Source organism: Nomascus leucogenys, chromosome 4, assembly GCF_006542625.1.
Source record: "Nomascus leucogenys isolate Asia chromosome 4, Asia_NLE_v1, whole genome shotgun sequence".
Lineage (NCBI taxonomy): Eukaryota > Metazoa > Chordata > Mammalia > Primates > Hylobatidae > Nomascus > Nomascus leucogenys.
The window spans coordinates 102,245,091-102,264,240 of record NC_044384.1 but is presented as its reverse complement, the minus strand read 5'-3'; the positions used below and the strand labels follow the sequence as shown (position 1 = coordinate 102,264,240).

General features: G+C 53.4%; 4 protein-coding genes across 7 annotated transcripts in view; 1 reads left to right on the top strand and 3 right to left on the bottom strand.

Annotated features, from left to right (window-relative positions):
• Positions 1–476, bottom strand: part of RHOA (ras homolog family member A) — a 57,850-nt gene extending 57,374 nt beyond the window's left edge. Inside the window, exon 1 of the mRNA XM_030811776.1 lies at positions 269–476. The gene's annotated coding sequence lies outside the window, so the exon portion shown is untranslated. The remainder of the gene's footprint in view (positions 1–268) is intronic.
• Positions 8–4,634, top strand: TCTA (T cell leukemia translocation altered). Its single transcript, XM_003257056.2, has 3 exons — positions 8–514; positions 930–984; positions 2,984–4,634. The coding sequence occupies exons 1-3, from the start codon at positions 292–294 to the stop codon at positions 3,024–3,026; spliced, it is 321 nt and encodes a 106-aa protein (XP_003257104.1). The 5' UTR covers positions 8–291; the 3' UTR covers positions 3,027–4,634.
• Positions 4,635–4,936: 302 nt separating this feature from the next.
• Positions 4,937–10,718, bottom strand: AMT (aminomethyltransferase). Of its 4 annotated transcripts, none has more exons than XM_030811772.1 (10): positions 10,506–10,676; positions 10,249–10,416; positions 9,638–9,718; positions 8,361–8,492; positions 7,867–7,945; positions 7,417–7,562; positions 7,128–7,308; positions 5,978–6,133; positions 5,774–5,877; positions 4,937–5,468 (listed from the first exon to the last, which is right to left on the bottom strand). In XM_030811772.1, the coding sequence occupies exons 1-10, from the start codon at positions 10,593–10,595 to the stop codon at positions 5,346–5,348; spliced, it is 1,260 nt and encodes a 419-aa protein (XP_030667632.1). In that variant the 5' UTR covers positions 10,596–10,676; the 3' UTR covers positions 4,937–5,345. The 4 variants fall into 4 exon arrangements, with proteins under 4 accessions (XP_030667632.1, XP_030667634.1, XP_030667633.1 ...); XM_030811774.1 differs by having other exon boundaries at positions 10,584–10,670; XM_030811773.1 differs by having other exon boundaries at positions 4,937–5,877; positions 10,506–10,718.
• A 383-nt stretch (positions 10,719–11,101) lies between these two features.
• On the bottom strand, positions 11,102–18,139 carry NICN1 (nicolin 1). The gene is made up of 6 exons (XM_003257063.4): positions 17,917–18,139; positions 14,409–14,585; positions 14,039–14,152; positions 13,523–13,594; positions 13,105–13,209; positions 11,102–13,030 (listed from the first exon to the last, which is right to left on the bottom strand). Exons 1-6 carry the CDS (start codon positions 18,046–18,048, stop codon positions 12,989–12,991), a joined length of 642 nt encoding a protein of 213 aa, XP_003257111.2. The 5' UTR covers positions 18,049–18,139; the 3' UTR covers positions 11,102–12,988.
• Between the last annotated feature and the right edge of the window lie 1,011 nt (positions 18,140–19,150).

Here is a 19,150-nt window from a genome sequence, read left to right as displayed (position 1 = left end):
AACCAATCATTGCAGCCGCGTGGGGCATCACGGGAACTCCGGGGCTATAAAAGACCTGGTTGCTATTTTGTACTCCCGGAGTCACTCATCCCTTAAGCAAGTGGGGTGGGGTTAGGTGCGCGTGCGCGGTTTTAATACTCCTCCCCGAACTGCCAACTCTTCACGCATGCGAAGTAGGCCCCGCCCTGCTTGGATTTACGCGTGCGCACTAACGGGCCTGGTCCCAGAAGACCACACGCGTGCGTGGTGGGGACTACGGTGACAGTACCTCGGGTGGGGCGAGGGCCAGTCATGGCGGAGTCCTGGTCTGGGCAGGCCTTGCAGGCTCTGCCGGCCACGGTACTGGGCGCGCTGGGCGCGCTGGGCGGCGAGTTCTTGCGGGAGTGGGAGGCGCAGGACATGCGCGTGACCCTCTTCAAGCTGCTGCTGCTGTGGTTGGTGTTAAGTCTCCTGGGCATCCAGCTGGCGTGGGGGTTCTACGGGAATACAGTGACCGGGTTGTATCACCGTCCAGGTGAGGCTTCCTATGAACCTCCGTGGGCTGGCCGCCCCCGCCCCCACCCTCTCCCGACTGTACCATTGGGTTCCCCACTATCCTGCAAGAGGCTCATCAGAACTTAACATTGGTTCATGGCCTTGCCACCCTGAACGCATCTGACCTCGGAAGCTAAGCCGGGTACTCGGATGGGAGAACTTAACGTTGTGCCCTGACTCATGCCACCATACCATTTTACGCCAGAATCCCCACCAGTCCACCCATCACATTGTATCTGTTCCTCAGAACTCTCACCTGGCAATACCATTAGTCCCTTAGGACCCTCACCAGACTTCACCAAACAATACCAGTGGTCTGTAACCTGACCTGGGCTGATGCCTGCTCAGATTCCCACCCCAGCCTGCTGCAGCTCTGGATGTGTTTTTGCCTCCAGGTCTGGGTGGTCAGAATGGATCCACGCCTGATGGCTCCACGCATTTCCCATCGTGGTGAGTAAATCTGTCCATACCGCAACCCCATGCTTGGCATTCCAAGGACACTCCTGTGCTGGTGACAGAGAGGGGAGTTCTCAGGCTATAAGCCCACCAGCTTAATGGCCTTTGCAGCAAGCTTCAAGTCTGCACGCAGAGCTCAGGCTTCAAGTTAGGATGACAGCAAGGTCTGGACAGTCCATCAGCATGCTGTTCAGCAGCCTGTAGGATAGGTGGTGTTATTGTCATAATTTCAGAGAGATGAACTGACAGGTTTGTTGGATTCCACTCCGCACAATCCCCTCAGTTGGGAAGGCAGTAATCTCTGTCCTTAGCACATTGACCTCATCAGGGTCAGCCTCCTCTTCTGCAAAACATGCACTCACTAATCAGGGCATTCATTCAGATAATCTCTGGGCCCCTATCACATGATAGGGGCCACACGAGGCCCAGAGAACAAAGACAACCCGGGCCCTGCTCATGGGGAGCCAGGGATTCATTAGGGGAGGGCAGCAGTGCATGGGGCAAGGGTGGTCAGGGAAGGCTTCTCCCAAGAAAGACAACTAAGCCGAGATCAAAGGCCACAGGGCAACAAAGTGTACCAAGCAAAGGGAATAGATAGAGCAAGGCTAAGAGGGAAGGATAAGGGTGACATATTAGAATAGGTAAGACTGTGATGCTGGAGCTTGAATGTGAGAGCTTGTTGGACCCTGGGAACCATTGAGAGACTAACTCAGCAAGGCTGTGGTCTGATCTAATTTGCCTTTATAAATGCCTACTTCATGGCAAGTAGATAAAGGGGTCCAAGAGTTAGGACTAGAGGTTAGAAAGGCTGCCACTGCCCAGGTTTCTGTCTTAGAGAAGAGGCCAGGCCCCATGGCTCATGCCTGTAATCCCAGCACTTTGGGAGGCTGAGATGGGCGGATCACTTGAGGTCAGGAGTTTGAGGCCAGCCTGGCCAACAGGGAAACCCCGTCTTTACTAAAAATAGAAAAAATTAGCTGGGCATGGTGGCCTACGCCTGTAATCCCAGCTACTCAGGAGGCTGAGGCATGAGAATCACTTGAACCCAGGAGGCAGAGGTTGCAGTGAGCCCAGATCACACCACTGCACTCCAGACTGGGCATCAGAGTGAGACTCTGTCTCAAATAAATAACAGGCCGGGTACGGTGGCTCACGCCTGTTCCTAGCACTTTGGGAGACTGAGGAGGGTAGATCGCCTGAGGCCAGGAGTTTGAGACCAGCCTGGCCAACATGGTGAAACCCCGTCTCCATTAAAAATACAAAAATTAGCTGGGTGTGGTGGCAGGCGCCTGTAATCCCAGCTACTTGGGAGGCTGAGGCAGGAAAATTGCTTGAACCCAGGAGGTGGAGGCTGCAGTGAGCTGAGATCTTGCCATTGCACCCCAACCTGGGCGACAAGAGTGAAACTCCGTCTCAAAAAAAGAAAAGTAGGCCGGGTGCGGTGGCTCACGCTTGTAATCCCAGCACTTTGGGAGGCCGAGGCGGGCGGATCACGAGGTCAGGAGATCGAGACCACGGTGAAACCCCGTCTCTACTAAAAATACAAAAAATTAGCCGGGCGTGGTGGCGGGCGCCTGTAGTCCCAGCTACTCAAAGAGGCTGAGGCAGGAGAATGGCGTGAACCCAGGAGGCAGAGCTTGCAGTGAGCCGAGATTGCGCCACTGCACTCCAGCCTGGGCGACAGCGAGACTCCGTCTCAAAAAAAAAAAAAAAAAAAAGAAAAGTAATAACAATAATAATGAATAAAAAGAATAAAACTAGAGAAGGATGGCAATGCCGTACTAACACGGAGAACCAGGAAGAAGAATGGGTCTGCAGGGAGAAGGTGCTGGGCCCAGGGTGGGCTGTGGGAGATCAGCAGAGAGGTCTGGATTGTTATGTGACCTTACTGAGCCTAGCTCAGCCCCCAAGAAGGAGCTTGGGAGAGCCAATTTCAGCAACTGTTCTGCCCATGGAATAACCCCTCTCTCTTCTCTCTCTCCTTCACTTTCAGGGAAATGGCAGCAAATGAACCTCTCAAAACCCACAGAGAATAAGGGAAGGCAGCAGAGGGTCTCCAAGGGCATCACTGGGTCTGCTGGCTTCTACACTGGGTTCTGCTACTCCCCAGACCTCAGGGACAACTGCCGGGGGTTCAGGGTTGGTAGCAGGGAGTACCCAGTGCCTGCAGGGCTGGGCCTCTTCTGCCTCTTGACCCTGCTTCCTCACCCAGGTACTGGGCAAGTGAAGAGTTTGCCTGTACCCTTATCTGGGTGCCTTAAGGAGAGAGATTGTGTTCCTCCTCTCTCAGGGGTGATAACTCAGGAAGCCTCTGGGTTGGGAAGACCATCAGTTCTTTTGTCTTAGGTTTCTTTTCCTGTCCCTCTTCCCATCTCGAAGATGTGACCCCATAAAAATTTTTCCTGAGTTGGCCAGGCATGGTGGCTCACGCCTGTAATCCCAACACTTTGGGAGGCTGAGGCAGGCAGATCAGGAGGTCAGGAGTTCAAGACCAGCCTGACCAACATGGTGAAAACCCCATCTCTACTAAAAATACAAAAATTAGCCGGGTGTGGTGGCGCACACCAGTAATCCCAGCTACTCAGGAGGCTGAAGCAGGAGATTCACTTGAACCTGGGAGGCAGAGGTTGCAGTGAGCCAAGATTGCACCGTTGTACTCCAGCCTGGGCGACAGAGCGAGACTTCATCTCAAAAAAAAAATTTTTTTCCAGAGAGGAAGCCTGAGGTTGACCAGCTCTGGGGTTTGTAAGGCAGGTCTGTTTTCTCCTAGGCCCTGAGTTTTCTGAATCTCTGGTTTTGCTTTGTTGGCAAGGAGCCAGGGAATCCTGACCTGAGCCAGACCTTAAGCTCTATGGTTATTTAGCTGGCCATTCAGGTATAAGGCAGGGTGGTGTAACTGCTGGCATCATCCAGATGGAGGCACCAAACACCCACATACCTGGCCCAACCAGACTTCTCCCGTGAGCCAGGCAAAGGAAATTGTCATCTGCCAACTGTCCTACTCATATTCCTCTCAGTCCTTCTTGGGGGTAAGCTGAGTACCTGAAGGAGGACAGCTGAACCCCTGGGGTAGCCTCCTACCCACCACTGCTTAAGTGCCTATGGGAATGTGAGTCTGTACCTTGTCCCCTCATAGGATGGTACCAAGCATTTAGTGCACATCATAGCCTGCAGCCTCATCATTTCCCATCTGGACCTGGCACAATGCACGTCACAGGCTCAGCTCCTCCCCACTAGCATCTTCTCTGCCTTCAAGAACCAGGCAGCCCTGCCATGTCACAGTAGGCCAGGGTAGTTTCCAAAGATGTGGGTGGCAAATGCCCCTATAGAAACACCAGTACCTGAAAGCACTGTAGCCCTGGACCTGCCTCCTTCCCTCGTGGCCGTACTTCTGTTTCCATCTGCTGGGCCACCAGCCACTTTAGTGACCCCTGCCTACTTCCTCCCTGTTGGATGTCACACTTCCATCTGGCTGCCTTTGCCTAAGCCATCTTTGTGGTAGGGGGCCCTGGAATTGCGGCTGTACTGAGGATAATGTTATTCACAGCCCCTGGCCCACCCACTAATACTACTGCACAGAGTCAGGATCTCACATTTCACCCCAGGCTCAACTGAGGATGTGGCTTATTAAACACGGAAGTGCATCGGTTGTTGTGGTTATTCAGACAGAACAAGGGTGTGCATGCACAGGGGCAGTGAGAGAGGGAACATCCTGGAAGCTGTTGCCCCTTGGGACCCAGATGCAACAACTTGCAGGGAGGGGAGAGGTGATGCCAGCTCCCTGGAGGAGCAGGGATGGGGTGCCCAACAGGGGCAATATCTCCATTTTTATAGACTGGCCCCTTTCAAGGAGAACCTATTCCAAGCTTGTCTTGGAGGCCAGGAAGGCAGGCATTGGGTTGGCATTTCAGGAACCCTGTGAACAGAGAACTATGAAGCTAGAGACTGGCAAGTAAGAATGAAGTTTAATTTTTTTTTTAGGATTCAGTGGAGTCCATTAATGCATACCAGGGGCAAAGGTCAGCCCAGGGTAAGGCAAGTCTGGGAGGAAGCCCACCCTGCCCTACAACAGCCCTGGAGCTCAGAATGGGTGGTGAGCCTGCCATGGTTTGCCACTGGGCAGCACACTAGACCAACTTGGGAATGTGGAAGAGTGAGTCTGTATTCCCTCAGCCATCCCTAAGTTTACACACAGGCATGGCAGCCCTACTGTGAGTCAGCAATCATTCCTGACTTGCAGTAGGGACAATTTGCATTTATGGAAAGCAAACTGGAGAGGGTAGCCTAAGTCCACACTACCCATGTTATTACCCTTTGCAATGTGAAAAACCATGGTGAGGTAGGTTGGGCAGGTTTTATCTTCCCCGCAAAGGTGAGCCTTTGCTCCACAGCCAGCACCTGACAGAGTGGGAGAGATGGCAGAACCAAAGATTCTCATTACTCTCCAGCAGGCAAGAGTAGGTCAGTGGGATCATGGACTGAAACAAGACATTGTGTGAGCTGGTCCGTCACTCAGAAGCAGGGTCCTGAAGGAAGCTGGAGTGGCATGAGTTAGGTGGGGGGAATAGGTGGTGTGGCTCCTCAACCAGACAATTAGAATCAGCCTCCACCTTAACTGCCCACCCCCAGTGAGTTCTGCCTCAGCTTCTTGACTGACCCCTTGTAGGGGCAAAACTCCTGGAAGGGACAGCCCCACCCTAAGCCAGCTTCACTTGAGGGTATAGTACTTTGTGGGCACAAAGGGCATCTTGCTGACTACAGCCATCTGCTGCTTCCGCCGCACCTCTACCAGCAGCATTGTCCCTGGACGACTGTACTCGCAGGGCACATAACCCATCGCCACATTCTTCTTCAGAGAGGGCGAGGGGCAGCCACTAGTCACAGTACCTGTCAAGCAAGCATAAGCCATGCATCAGCACCACCCTGCCGGTGCCCCCACCCTCCTGGGGAAGAGACAAGGGCTTCCCAGCTTCCTTGGTCCACCTACCAATGTTGATACCCTCCATGTTCAGGATGGGACTGTGTGCCCGCATGGGGGCCCCCTCGCACATCAACCCCACACGCCTCCGCTGCACTTTGCCCTTCAGCTGGGGAACAATGACCTTGGCTCCAGGGAAGTCCATAGCAGCTCGGCGGCGCTTCCCTGGAGAATGACACGAGACATAAGCCACAGCCCATAGAAGCCCTGGCCACAGGAGGTCCTTATGAGGTCCTCAAGTAACACACTATCTAGCATCAAGGCCCCTTCGCTTGGGCTACTCCAGGCTCTATTCCTCCCCTCACTGCCGTCAGCCAACCAACCACCTCCTATCCCCTAGAGGCCATGCTGCCCACCTGCTGAGCATCTTCAGTTTCTTCTTTTTTTTTTCTGAGATGGAGTCACTCTGTCCCCCAGGCCCAGAGTGCAGTGGCACGATCTCAGCTCACTGCAAACTCTGCCTCCCAGGTTCAAGTGATTTACCTGCCTCAGTCTCCTGAGTAGCTGGGATTACAGGCACCCGCCACCATGCCTGGCTAATTTTTATATTTTTAGTAGAGACGGGGTCTTACCATGTTGGCCAGGCTATTCTCGAATTCCTGACCTCGTGATCCACCCACCTTGGCCTCCCAAAGTGCTGGGATTACAGGTGTGAGACACCATGCCCGGCAGCATCTTCAGTTTCTTTTTTTTCTTTTTTTGTTTTTTGAGACGGGGTCTCGCTCTATCGCCCTGGCTGGAGTGCAGTGGCGCGATCTCGGCTCACTGCAAACTCCACCGCCCAGGTTCATGCCATTCTCCTGCCTCAGCCTCCCGAGCAGCTGGGACTATAGGCGCCCGCCACAATGCCCAGCTAATTTTTTTTTTTGTATTTTTAGTAGAGACGGGGTTTCACCGTGTTAGCCAGGATGGTCTTGATTCCTGACCTCGTGATCCGCCCGCTTCGGCCTCCCAAAGTGCTGGGATTACAGGTGTGAGCCACCGCATCCGGCCAACATCTTCAGTTTCTAATGGGCAAAGCCACAGTGGCACCTTCAGGGAAGGGAGGCTCAAGAAGGCTCCAGGCTACATAACCTTTGGAGGAGTCATGGGCTGGCTAGTCTTATTAAGGGTCACCCCAACCTCCAGGACCCTATCCTTGAGTGCTGGCCCAGCTCACCCAGTGTCCAACTGAGGCTGCCCTCCACAGGTGTAGTGTGTTCATTAATGTCATTCCCGTACAGGCAGAGGCCTGCCTCCAGGCGCAGGCTGTCCCTGGCTGCCAGCCCTGCCAGCTTCACCTCTGGGTTTTTCAGAAGAGCTGTTGCCAGGTGAACTGCCCCCGCTACTGGCACCGAGATCTGTATGAAACACCAGAGGGCAGATGGGAAGCTCCCTGTACCACATACCCCCAACCCCTCACATGCATCTTTGCCCTGTACTGCCCCCTACACCACTTCTTGACACACCTCCACACCATCCTCTCCTGTGTAGCCACAGCGGGTCACGCGGCAGCCAGACACGCCAAACACCTCCATCACAGCACTGGTCATGAAGGGCAGTTTCCTCAGGTCATCTGCCACGCCGGCCTGTAGTACCTGGGCTGCAGTGGGGCCTGAGCCCAGGGAGCCAGTGACCAAATATCCAGGTCCCAACATCCCTCAAAGCTGGACTAAAGCCTTATTCAGGGACGAGAACAAGCCCTGAGCACGTCTTACTCTGCAAGTGGGAGAAGATGCCCTTGTCCCTAGCCCATGGACCCTTGTGGTAGGTAGGAAGAGGGCAAGATACCAAACTTAAAATTATGGCACACAAGTATCACACCTTCCACACCTTCTTCTTGGTATGGCCTCTGTGCTAAGCAGTCAATGAAGCCAGGAAGGCAAAGGTTGGCTCCAACTCCAGCCCAGCCCTCTCACCTTGCAGAGCTAGCAGGGCATTATCCAACACCTCCAGGCCCACATCTCTGCCCTGGTTCTGAAGCTCCCTGAGCTTGTCCTAAAAGACAGAAACACAAGAGCATCTGGGGCCACTTACTGAGCACCTACCATGGGCTGGACACTGCAGAGCTGGACAGTAGTGAGACAGTGGAGAGGAGGAGGAGGGAGGAAAAAAAAAGGTAGTAGGCTGGTTCCCATCTTATAAGGTCACATAGCTACTAAGTGATAGAGATGACCCAATCCCAGTTCTGCCACCTCACACCAGAGGGGACAAGACCCCCTTCCCATGCCTGGTAATCCCCCACCACCAAACCCTGGCATGCTCCAGAGAGGGCCTGCTCTTGAGTCTCATAGCTGTTCATTCACTCAGCCATTTTCCAGGTCCCTTGTCTGTGCCAACCCTGTCTTGGACAACAAGGATGCTGCTCTATGAACAAGGAAGACGAGGTGCCTAGAACACAGAGGGGGTGTACCTGCATGAGGGCCAAATCTTTCTCCCAGCAGCCAGCGTTGGACACCACATACAGGTGGCCCTCGGAAGTATTGGTTACAATCAAGTCATCTAAGATGCCTCCAGCCTCGTTGGTAAACAGCGACAGTGTCCCCTAGGACCAAAGTGGAGCGTTTTGGCTTCCAGGTCCAGGAGGGCAAGGCCAAGGGTGAGCCAGACACAACCCTGGACCCACTTAGCTACCAAAAGGTTATGAACCCTAATGTGAAGGACTCAGGGTGTGCAAGGTACAAGTCTGGGCCCAAGTCCAAGGTCTTTGATCCTCATGCACCAAGTAAGTTTTCATCCCCTCCCTACCTTGGGGTGCTTCCCTGATCTGGTGAGACCTCTGCACCCCTCCCCACTCTGTACTGAGAGCCCCATCTTACGCTTAATCTATGACACCTAGGACCTGCTGCTTCACCTACCCAAACCTGGGACGACTCAGCCCATGTGCCAACCCACAGAACAAAAGCTTCAAAGGTCATCTTGATGATCTCAGGCTCTCCTAAGTATTCCATAGCAATGCCCCCCAAAAACTTCCTTAGCCTCCCCACTGGATGGACAAAAAGCCTGAGGTTGAGGGGTCACATGAATCACCTGGGGATCTTGTTAAAATGAAGGTTCTGATTCAGCAGGTCTGGAGCAGTGCCTGAGAGTATATTCCTAACAAGCTCCAAAGACGTTGGTTTAGAGACCACACTTTGTTGTTATTTTTCTTTTCAGACTGAGTCTCGCTCTGTCGCCCAGGCCAGAGTGCAGTGGTGCAACCTCACCTCGCTGCAACCTCAGCCTCCTGAGTAGCTGGGACTACAAGCACGTGCCACCACGCCCGGCTAATTTTTGTATTTTTAGTAGAAACGAGGTTTTGCCATGTTGGCCAGGCTGGTCTCGAACTCCTGACCTCAGATGATCCACCCACCTTGGCCTCCCCAAGTGCTGGGATTACAGGTGTTTGAGTCACGTCGCCTGGCCAGGGACCACATGTTGAATAGAGAGGGGTTAGGCAGAAGGGATGGCCAGAAAGTAGCATATTAACCGTGGTTTCTGGCCTCCTAGCCTGATGTAGTAAGGCTGGGATATTCCCCTCCCTACAAATGTCTGTGTCTCTGGAAATGACTCAGGGATTCTGTCCAAGACTGCAAGCCCTGAGAAGCTGTGTTTGACTCATCTCTGTGCCCCTAAGCCTGAGGTAGGGACTCAGCCCATTTGCTGGCTCATGACTAAGAAAACTCATAGAGCAGAAACAAAAGGGCCCACCTGGTTTGGTCTTAGCTCTGCAATGTCTCCAACCACTAGACTCTCCATCAGCTTCACCCGGTCACTACCAAGTATCTTGGTCTGGGGAAGAGATTGAAAGCCTCAGGCCATTGCAACAGCTACAATCCAAAAGGCCACTAAGCAAGGATGCATCCTCCCTGCCATCCACAGTGCAGTCCAGCCCACCCAAAGTGACTAACCAGTCTTTTGGTTCTGTACGTGGCAAAGGACCACCTTCTGATTTCCTGACCTCCCCCATCACTCTGTGCGGGGCGACTGCCAGGGAACTGGACAGGACCTAGCACTTTCCTGAAATAACCCCTTTTCAAACCAACACCCAGCCCAATACATGAGAGTGGGTGTCAGCCCTGGAAAACCCAGGACATTAAGGCACACCACTTAGTTGGGGCAAGCTAGAAGGATGAGATGATGAGACCCTCTGAGCTCATTTCCTTGGGGCCATTGACCTATCCATGACACCCCCATGACCTCTAGCTCTTCTGGGAAGGCTGTCCTTGGAATCCAGTTCACAGCAAACAAAGCCAAGGAGTGGACCACTCTAAACAGGGAGGAAGGCCTGATCAGGCGGCCAGCGTGCTCCCCCGGCTCACCTGCAGCATATGAGACACATCAAAGAGCGAGCAGTGCTGGCGTGTGTGCAAGTGCGAGTCAGTGTGACTGTCCCGGTACTGCACTGGCAGACTCCAACCCGCAAACGCCACCATTTTCCCGCCGTGGGCCAGGTGGAAGTCATAGAGCGGTGTCCTGCGGAGCACCTCCTGCGGGCGGCTGGGCTTAGTGCCACCAGGGCCCTAGTCCCCAGCCGCTTCCCTCCCCCACCCTCCAGGATCCGCACCCTCTATCCCACCTGTGCACAACTAAGTGGACGACACAACGCCGGGGGGAATGCCTGCAGGCGAAAGCCCAGACAGGCCACCACACTTACAGCCCTCTGCATCGTCGCCTGCAACGAGTGCAGACGGCGCACAGAGGCCACCACACTGCCAGGCACGCCGGGAGATGTAGTCCAGGCCTCTGCTCGGACAGGTCTCTCTCCGGAGCAAAGGATCTGAAGGGGGCGTGGGCAGCCCCGAGGGCAGGCTGGGATTTAGAGCAGAGAATGCAGGAACTCGCAACCACAGGGAAACAGCCTCCGGCTCTTTCGGCTGGCTCTTCAGGGCAGCTTGGGCAATCCAGAGCTGATTGGGCTGCCCAGAACAAAGCTAGGGGCTAGACCGCCCCCTGCAGAACCGCCCTCTGCAGAACCACCCTGTCTCCAAAGGGTCAAAGTTCTGGAAAGGGCTGAAAGGTCTGAATCATACCTTTAGGACCTCAAGAGAGTAAGGTCAAGTGGGGGTGGGGAAGGTGGGCCAGCCTGGCAGGTAGGCAGCACCACAGTAGTCTGTCCTCATGTGGACCCCTAGTTCCACAGCTCTCCCACCAGGCAGACACAGGCAGCCAGCAGTCATGCATTCTATAAGTATTTATTGATCTTACTGCATACCAGGCCCTCGGATGGGGACACAGCCAGGAATGAAGCATGGTCTCTGCTACCATAAGGTCCTCTTCACTCACACACACACTGAGGACTACTGCTCCATCACGCTTTCCGAAGCAGCTGAGTGGGGCTATGTAAGTGACCTTGCAGATAAAGTCGCCACCTGCAAGAACTCACAGGTGAGAGCAGAGGGTGGCCACCAAAAGGTCACTGAACTCCCCCAAGAAAACTGTTTGAGCCGCACACATGTCCAACTTTCCAGGTCCAAGACATACTGCAGTACTGCTTTGTAATAGCCAACAGGTGCAAAGCCAGGAAGAACCAGAGGGAAACAGGTTTTTCTCACATGAAGGAAGAGCAGCCTGCATCACTTAATGGTTGGCCTGAGTTAATGGAGGACCTAGGCCTCTTAAAATGCAACAATGGGAACCCTTACTTGGACCCACTCCCCACCGTGGTTGATCTCTCATCATGCTAAGCATATCTCTTGGAAAGGGGCAGGCCAGGCACGGTGGCTCATGCCTGTAATCCCAGCACTTTGGAAGGCCAAGGCAGGTGGATCACCTGAGGTCGGGAGTTCGAGACCAGCCTGACCAACATGGAGAAACCCCGTCTCTACTACAAATACAAGATTAGCCAGGCATGGTGGCACATGACTGTAATCCCAGCTACTCGGGAGACTGAGGCAGGAGAATCGCTTGAACCCGGGAGGCGGAGGTTGCAATGAGCCAAGATTGCACCACTGCACTCCAGCCTGGGCAACAAGAGCAAAACTCCACCTCAAAAAAAAACAACAAAAAAGGAGAGGGGCAACTGGGAGAAAGGATAGAGATGTGCTTTGGGCTATGTCAGATGGCAGAAGGGTCCCAGTTCTTTTTTTTTTTTTTTTTTTAAGATGGAGTTTTGCTCTTGTTGCCCAGGCTGGAGTGCAATGGCACGATCTCAGGTCCGCAACCTCCACTTCCCGGGTTCGAGAGATTCTCCTGCCTCAGCCTCCCAAGTAGCTGGGATTACAGGTGCCTACCACCACACCCAGCTAATTTTTTGTATTTTTAGTAGAGACGGGGTTTCTCCAGGTTGGTCAGGCTGGTCTGGAACTCCTGACCTCAGGTGACCCACCTGCCTCAGCCTCCCAAAGTGCTGGGATTACAGGCGTGAGCCACCGCGCCCTGCCTAGAAGGGTCCCAGTTCTTATTCTCAGGCCCTGGTTTTGCTAGAGACACGTGCCCAGGCCCTATGGGCACACCCACTTGAACATATATTCAGCAGCCAGCTCAGAAACCGAGAGACTCAGGCTGCCCAAATCTTCAGGTTTCCTTCCTAGGCAGGCAGCAGAAGAGTTTAGACAGGAAATTTCTTTCTGTGGCATAACACAAATGGAAAGAAAACCACTAGGGGACACACAGGAAGAAATAAGGTTTCTGTTTCTTCCTCAAGTGTCCCAAGTGCCATGGCAGCAATGGCCTTCCAGGTCCATACATGGAGCAGGTTTTAGTAGGTCAGCCCAGCCCTACTGCACTGAGGTGAGGGAACAGGCAGAAGACAGGAATGTGCATGTTGGCAGAAGGGGCAGAGGGCACTCAGGGATTCTCAGTAAGTACAACTGACGAGTGTTTTTGGGTAGAAGGAAGAATTGAGTTGCAGCCAGGCGAAGACAGAGCACCCCCTGCCAGGAGCTCATGCTGAAGTAACATGGTAAGCCCCTGAGAATCTTGAATCTGTGAACGTGGCCCAGACAGAACAGGCATGCAGGCAACACTTGGAATGCACAGGAAACACACTTCAGCCTCTGGTGGCCAAAACCAAGTCTGGGTGGGCACAGAAAGGCCAACATCTTGGCTAGGAGCAACCATTCAAGTGTAGGAGAGCAAGTTCAGGTCATAACAGCCATCCACCTGAAATACAAAAGACCATCAGGTCTGATCTGCTCAGGGCAAAGCAAGCCAAGCAGAGGGAAGCGATTACTTACATCAAAGCGGCCGATCCTTGTGGAGGTGTGACTGGCCCGGATCATCTCTGTCAGTGCCCACATCTGCTGCACCTCGGAGGATACCCTGCTGGGGTCTGGGAGACCCTGCTCCAGAAGGAGGGGTCAGTGGCCATGGGTCTCTCCCCAGCAGTGCCCTTAGGGCTCCAGAGAGGCCAACCTGGGCTAGGGGCCCTCCAGCTGAGACCAAGAACATTCTCAGATGGCTTATGAAACATGAGGTTAGGGCCTGATGTAGCCCCACAACAGAGATGCCTCAAATCCCACAGAATACCCAGGAGGAAGATAACACCCAAGGGCCCTGGGCCCAGCCCCAGAATTTTACAGGAAGGGGTCCACCTGGCCTGTGCTGGACACTAGAGCCATTCACACGTGGTTCTTACCTAGGGTGAGGGCTTACCTCACGGAGGAGTGCAGGTTGCTCACAGGGCACTGGGTGGGAGAGCCACTTGGGAAAGGTCACGGAGGGGCTCTGCAAAGCAAAGATGTACTGCCCTGAGTGAGACAAAGTGGACAGCTCTGGGACCAGGTTCCAAGGTCCTAGGAGCAAAGAGAAGGGCCCCTGGGCCTCAGACACTGGGAAAACCCTGTTTAGGGAGCCCACAGAGACCTAAAGGGACAGTCAGACTACCTAAGTTCTCCTGCTGTGCAGACGGAGTCCTCAGAAACATAAGCTCAAAAGTGTCTCCCAGCACCTAAAGGCTCCAGCTCTGAAAGTAGCAGGTGGCCCCAAAGGTCAGGGGATGTGGGGACATGGCCTCACCTCTCATTGTGAGCTTCCAGCATTCACACCCAGCTAACCTCCATGAAGGCCCCATTCACAATCTTCACCCATTACCCACCCCACCACCTAGCTTTCCCAGTCATAGAAGCTTTCTGGGGAAAGGGCCAGCCAGCAGCTGAGCTAGTCACTTACCTTTGGTCCCTGCTGATAGATCTGCAGCTCCTCCACTGTGAAAGACAGCCACAGTGGTGATGGCTGCCGCAGAATCAGGCGTAGCTCCGATATTCTAGCCATGTCACACAGCATCTGACACACACACACAAGGACCCAGCGAGGACCCAGCTCACTGCCCAAAAGCCTCCCAACCAGCAATGAGCCAGAATGCTGCCCACCCCGCAGGCCTTTGGGAAGGAAGGAACAGCAGTCCCTCCAAGGCACTTCCCTGGAAGCCACAGTCTAGGCCAGACTGGCCCCCTCTTCCCTCTTGGTATATTGATCCAATACCCCCACCTCTGATAAGTCCTCATCTGGGCTGCCCTGGCCATCCTGAGGCCCAGCTGACCTGATGCTTGAACAGCGATACATACTCCTGGGCTCCCTCCTCACTGTGTGGGTCGGGCATTAGACAGTAGTCCCGCAGGCAGGTCACCCACTTGGCAGGTGTGTGTGCTGAGGTGTGCTGACGGACACGGATGCTCAAAAAAGCTGTGTAGTAATTCTTAAAAGTGATTTCCTGCAACTAGAACACATACAACCCATTACAACAAGTCAGACCCAGGCCCAGGGCCTGAAAAGCTCAAAGGTCAAAGATGCCACCTCTTCCTTCCCTGCTTTTTTTTTTTTTTTTTTGAGAGGAAATCTTGCCCTGTTGCCCAGGCTGGAGTGCAGTAGTGTGATCTCAGCTCACTGCAACCTCCACCTCCCAGGTTCAAGCGATTCTCCTGCCTCAGCCTCCCTAGTAGCCGGGACTACAGGTACATGTCACCACTCCCAGCTAATTGTTTTGTATTTTTATGTAGAGACAGAATTTCACCATGTTGGCCAGGATGCTCTCACATTCCTGACCTTAGGTGATCCACCTGCCTCTTCCCCTTTGAATGTACTCTTCTACTAAATTAACAATTTCAACAAGTATCACTAGGGCCCAAAGACAATTCTGCCTTCCTAAAGGTGTTCACAGTCTAAATGAGTAGGTCATGGAAACAAACCATGACTGCAGATCTTGCCACATGTCCAAGATGCTGCTAGAGGGCAGAGTTCTAACCCTGGAAGAGGCAGAAAATGTACATATGAGGCCTGAAGGAGGAAGAGTTCACCAAGTGGACTAAGAAATGTAGAAAACGTGGCCAGGCACGGTGGCTCACACCTGTAATCCCAGCACTTTGGGAGGCCGAGGTGGGCGGATCACGAGGTCAGGAGATCGAGACCATCCTGGCTAACATGGTGAAACTCCGTCTCTACTAAAAATACAAAAAATTAGCCAGGCGTGGTGGTGGGCACCTGTAGTCCCAGCTACTCGGGAGGCTGAGGCAGGAGAATGGAGTGAACCCAGGAGGTGGAGCTTGCAGTGAGCTGAGATCACGCCACTCCACTCCAGCCTGGGCGCGACAGAGCGAGACACCGTCTCAAAAAAAAGAAATGTAGAAAATGTAGGCTGGGTGCGGTGGCTTACATCTGTAATCCCAGCACTTTGGGAGGCTGGGGCGGGCGGATCATTTGAGTTCAGGAGTTCGAGACCAGCTTGACCAACATAGTGAAACCCAATCTCTACCAAAAATACAAAAAGTTAGCTGAGCGTGGTGTGGCATGCCTGTAGTCCCAGCTACTCGGGAGGCTGAGGCAGGAGAACTGCTTGAACCCAGGAGGTGGAGGTTGCAGTGAGCCAAGATCAAGCCACTGTAACTCCAGCCTGGGTGACAAAACGAGACTCCTTCTTAGGGAAAAAAAAAAAAAAAGAAATGTAGATAATGTAAAAGTAGCATATACAAATAATTGCCAAAGGGTGAGAGAACCTGGTGTACCACTGGAACAGCCAGTGATTCGGCTTGACTACTGCAGTGGATCTTGTCATTGGATACTCATCAGAATTACCCAAGAAAATGTGTTACTAAATAAATTATCCAGGCTTCACCTTAGTCTACTAAGTCAGGATTTCCAAGGTTGGGCTCTTTAATTAAGTTTCCCAGCTGATGGTAAGGAACAGCTTGGGGGAGAACCACACACCACAGCACAAAGCTCCTGAGACAGAGAGACAGGGCTGGGCGCGGTGGCTCACACCTGTAATCCCAACACTTTGGGAAGCCCAGGCAGGTGGATCACCTGATGTCACGAGTTCGAGACCAGCCCGTCCCACATGGTGAAACCCCGTTTCTTTTTTTTTTTTTTTTTTTTTGAGACGGAGTCTTTCTCTGTCCCACAGGCTGGATTGCAGTGGTGCAATCTCGGCTCAATGCAAGCTCCGCCTCCCGGGTGCACGCCATTCTCCTGCCTCAGTCCCCCTGAGTAGCTGGGACTACAGGCGCACGCCAACACGCCCGGCTAATTTTTTGTATTTTTTTTTGTATTTTTTTTTTTTGAGACGGAGTCTTTCTCTGTCCCCCAGGCTGGAGTGCAGTGGCGCGATCTCGGCTCACTGCAAGCTCCACCTCCCAGGTTCACGCCATTCTCCTGCCTCAGCCTCTCCGAGTAGCTGGGACTACAGGCGCCCGCCACCACGCCCGGCTAATTTTTTTGTATTTTTAGTAGAGACGGGGTTTCACCGTGGTCTGGATCTCCTGACCTCGTTATCCGCCCGCCTCGGCCTCCCAAAGTGCTGGGATTACAAGCGTGAGCCACCGCGCCCGGCCTAATTTTTTGTATTTTTAGTAGAGACGGGGTTTCACCGTGTTAGTCAGGATGGTCTCCATCTCCTGACCTTGTGATCCGCCCACCTCGGCCTCCCAAAGTGCTGGGATTACAGGCTTGAGCCACCACGCCCGGCCAGTGAAACCCCGTTTCTACTAAAAAATACAAAAATTTAGCCGGGTGTGGTGGTGGGTGCCTATAATCCCAGCTACTTGGGAGGCTGAGGCAGGATAATTGCTTGAACCCAGGAGGCGGAGGTTGCAGTGAGCCAAGATAGTGCCACTGCACTCCAGCCTGGGCAACAAGAGTGAACCTCCATCTCAAAAACAAAAAAAAAGAGACAGAAACAGGTGGGACACAGACACAAAGGGCTCTCAATGCCAGGCCATTGGAGGTGGGTTTTGCCCTCTTTGTTGAGTCATGCAGTGTCCAGTCACTCTATCAAGTGATGTGGAAGTGCAACTGGAGATTGGCAACTCGAGTCATTATGGGGATGGTGGTGAGGTAAGTGACCTCTGGCAGGGACTATAAGAATGGGGAAGAGTGGCCAGGCGCGGTGGCTCACGCCTGTAATCCCAGCACTTTGAGAGGCCGAGGTGGGCGGATCACCTGAGGTCGGGAGTTCGAGACCAGCCTGACCAATATGGAGAAACCCCGTCTCTACTAAAAATACAAAATTAGCCAGGCATGGTGGTGCATGCCTGTAATCCCAGCTACTTGGAAGGCTGAGGCAGGAGAAGTGCTTGAATCCGGGAGGCAGAGGTTGCAGTGAGCCGAGATAGTGCCATTGCACTCCAGCCTGGGCAACAAGAGTGAACTCCGTCTCAAAAAAAAAAAAAAAAAAAAAAAAAAAGGTGGGGGGAGGCGGCAAGTTTTGGGGTAAATCATTGCTTAGCGATCCCCAACTGTGGCCAGGGAAAAAATGACCCCTAACTTCTATTTTGGTTCACTATTTGGTATTTCCAGCAAAACCTAGCCCACTCTGGCCACCTGCATGCCAGCGTTGTCCTGGATGTGGGCAAGAGACAGCAGAGAACAAGACAGGAAGCTCAATTCTAGGAAAAATGTGTTAACTGAAGGACTAAATAAATGAATGACTAACTAATCTGCAAGCGCAAGGAAGACGGCAGAGCCTTTCCTGTAAAAGATTAAATGCCTGGGAAACGACCGAGATTCCAGGTCGGCCCCGCCCGGGAGCCTCGGTCGCGCCCACCAGGCTTGCTCACCTCGAAGGGAGCGACGCTGGGGAAGGTGACATCGATGACCAGCACGCCAGGCCGGCCTTGGGAGGTCCGCACGTCGCCCACCTGGAGGGCTACGGTGCCTTTCACATGGCAAGGCACCAAAACGCGGGACATGGTGACAGCAGCCGCAACTAAGTGCAACCGCCGCTCTAGGCCCCCGACCACCAGCCCTTCCCGGCATCCTCAGCCGAGCCTCAAGAACTACAACTCCCGGGAGGTCCCGCGTACGGCCAGCCCAGCCAATCACCGACGCTCAGGGTCGGCCGGGAGTCGGAAGTGCCTGCGGAATTTTTTTTTTTTTTTTCGTTTTTAACACGGCATCTCGCTCTGTCGCCCCAGCTGTAGTGCAGTGGCGTTATCTCGACTCACTGCAACCTCTGTCTCCGGGATTCAAGCGATTCTCCTGCCTCAGCCTCCCTACTAGCTGCGATTACAGGTGCCCGCCACCATGCCCGGCTAATTTTTTTTTTTTAATTTTTAGTGGAGACGAGGTTTCACCATATTGTCCAGGCTGGTCTCGAATCCCTGGCCTCAAGTAATCCGCCCACCTCGGCCTCCGAAAGTGCCGGAATTACAGGCGTGGGTCACCACGCCCCTCCCACGGAAGTTCTTCTTCAGCCAGTCACTGCGCGAGGCTTAGAGACTACCCGCGAGCCGCGCCTAGCAACTGCCCAGCCTTTCTGTATGCAAGCCATTCGGCTCCCTTTGGGTTTCTTTCACTGCTTAGGGCGGTAGTCTGTTTTTTTTTGTTTGTGGTTTTTTTTTTTTTTTTTTTGAGACGGAGTCTCGCTCTGTCGCCCAGGCTGGAGTGCAGTGGCGCAATCTCGGCTCACTGCAAGCTCCGCCTCCCGGGTTCACGCCATTCTCCTGCCTCAGCCTCTCCGAGTAGCTGGGACTACAAGCGCCCGCCACCACGCCCGGCTAATTTTTTTGTATTTTTAGTAGAGACGGGGTTTCACCGTGGTCTCGATCTCCTGACCTCGTGATCCGCCCACCTCGGCCTCCCAAAGTGCTGGGATTACAAGCCTGAGCCACCGCGCCCGGCCGGTAGTCTGTTAAAGGCATATAAATACGTAAACACAAATCAGCAGTGATTAGCCTAGATTAACCTCAAAAATAGTATTAGCCATTGGAAAAAAAAGAGAAAGGATTTGAACACGCGCTTTGCAAAAGTAGATAAATAGCCAATAAATCCATGAAAAGATACTTAATATTT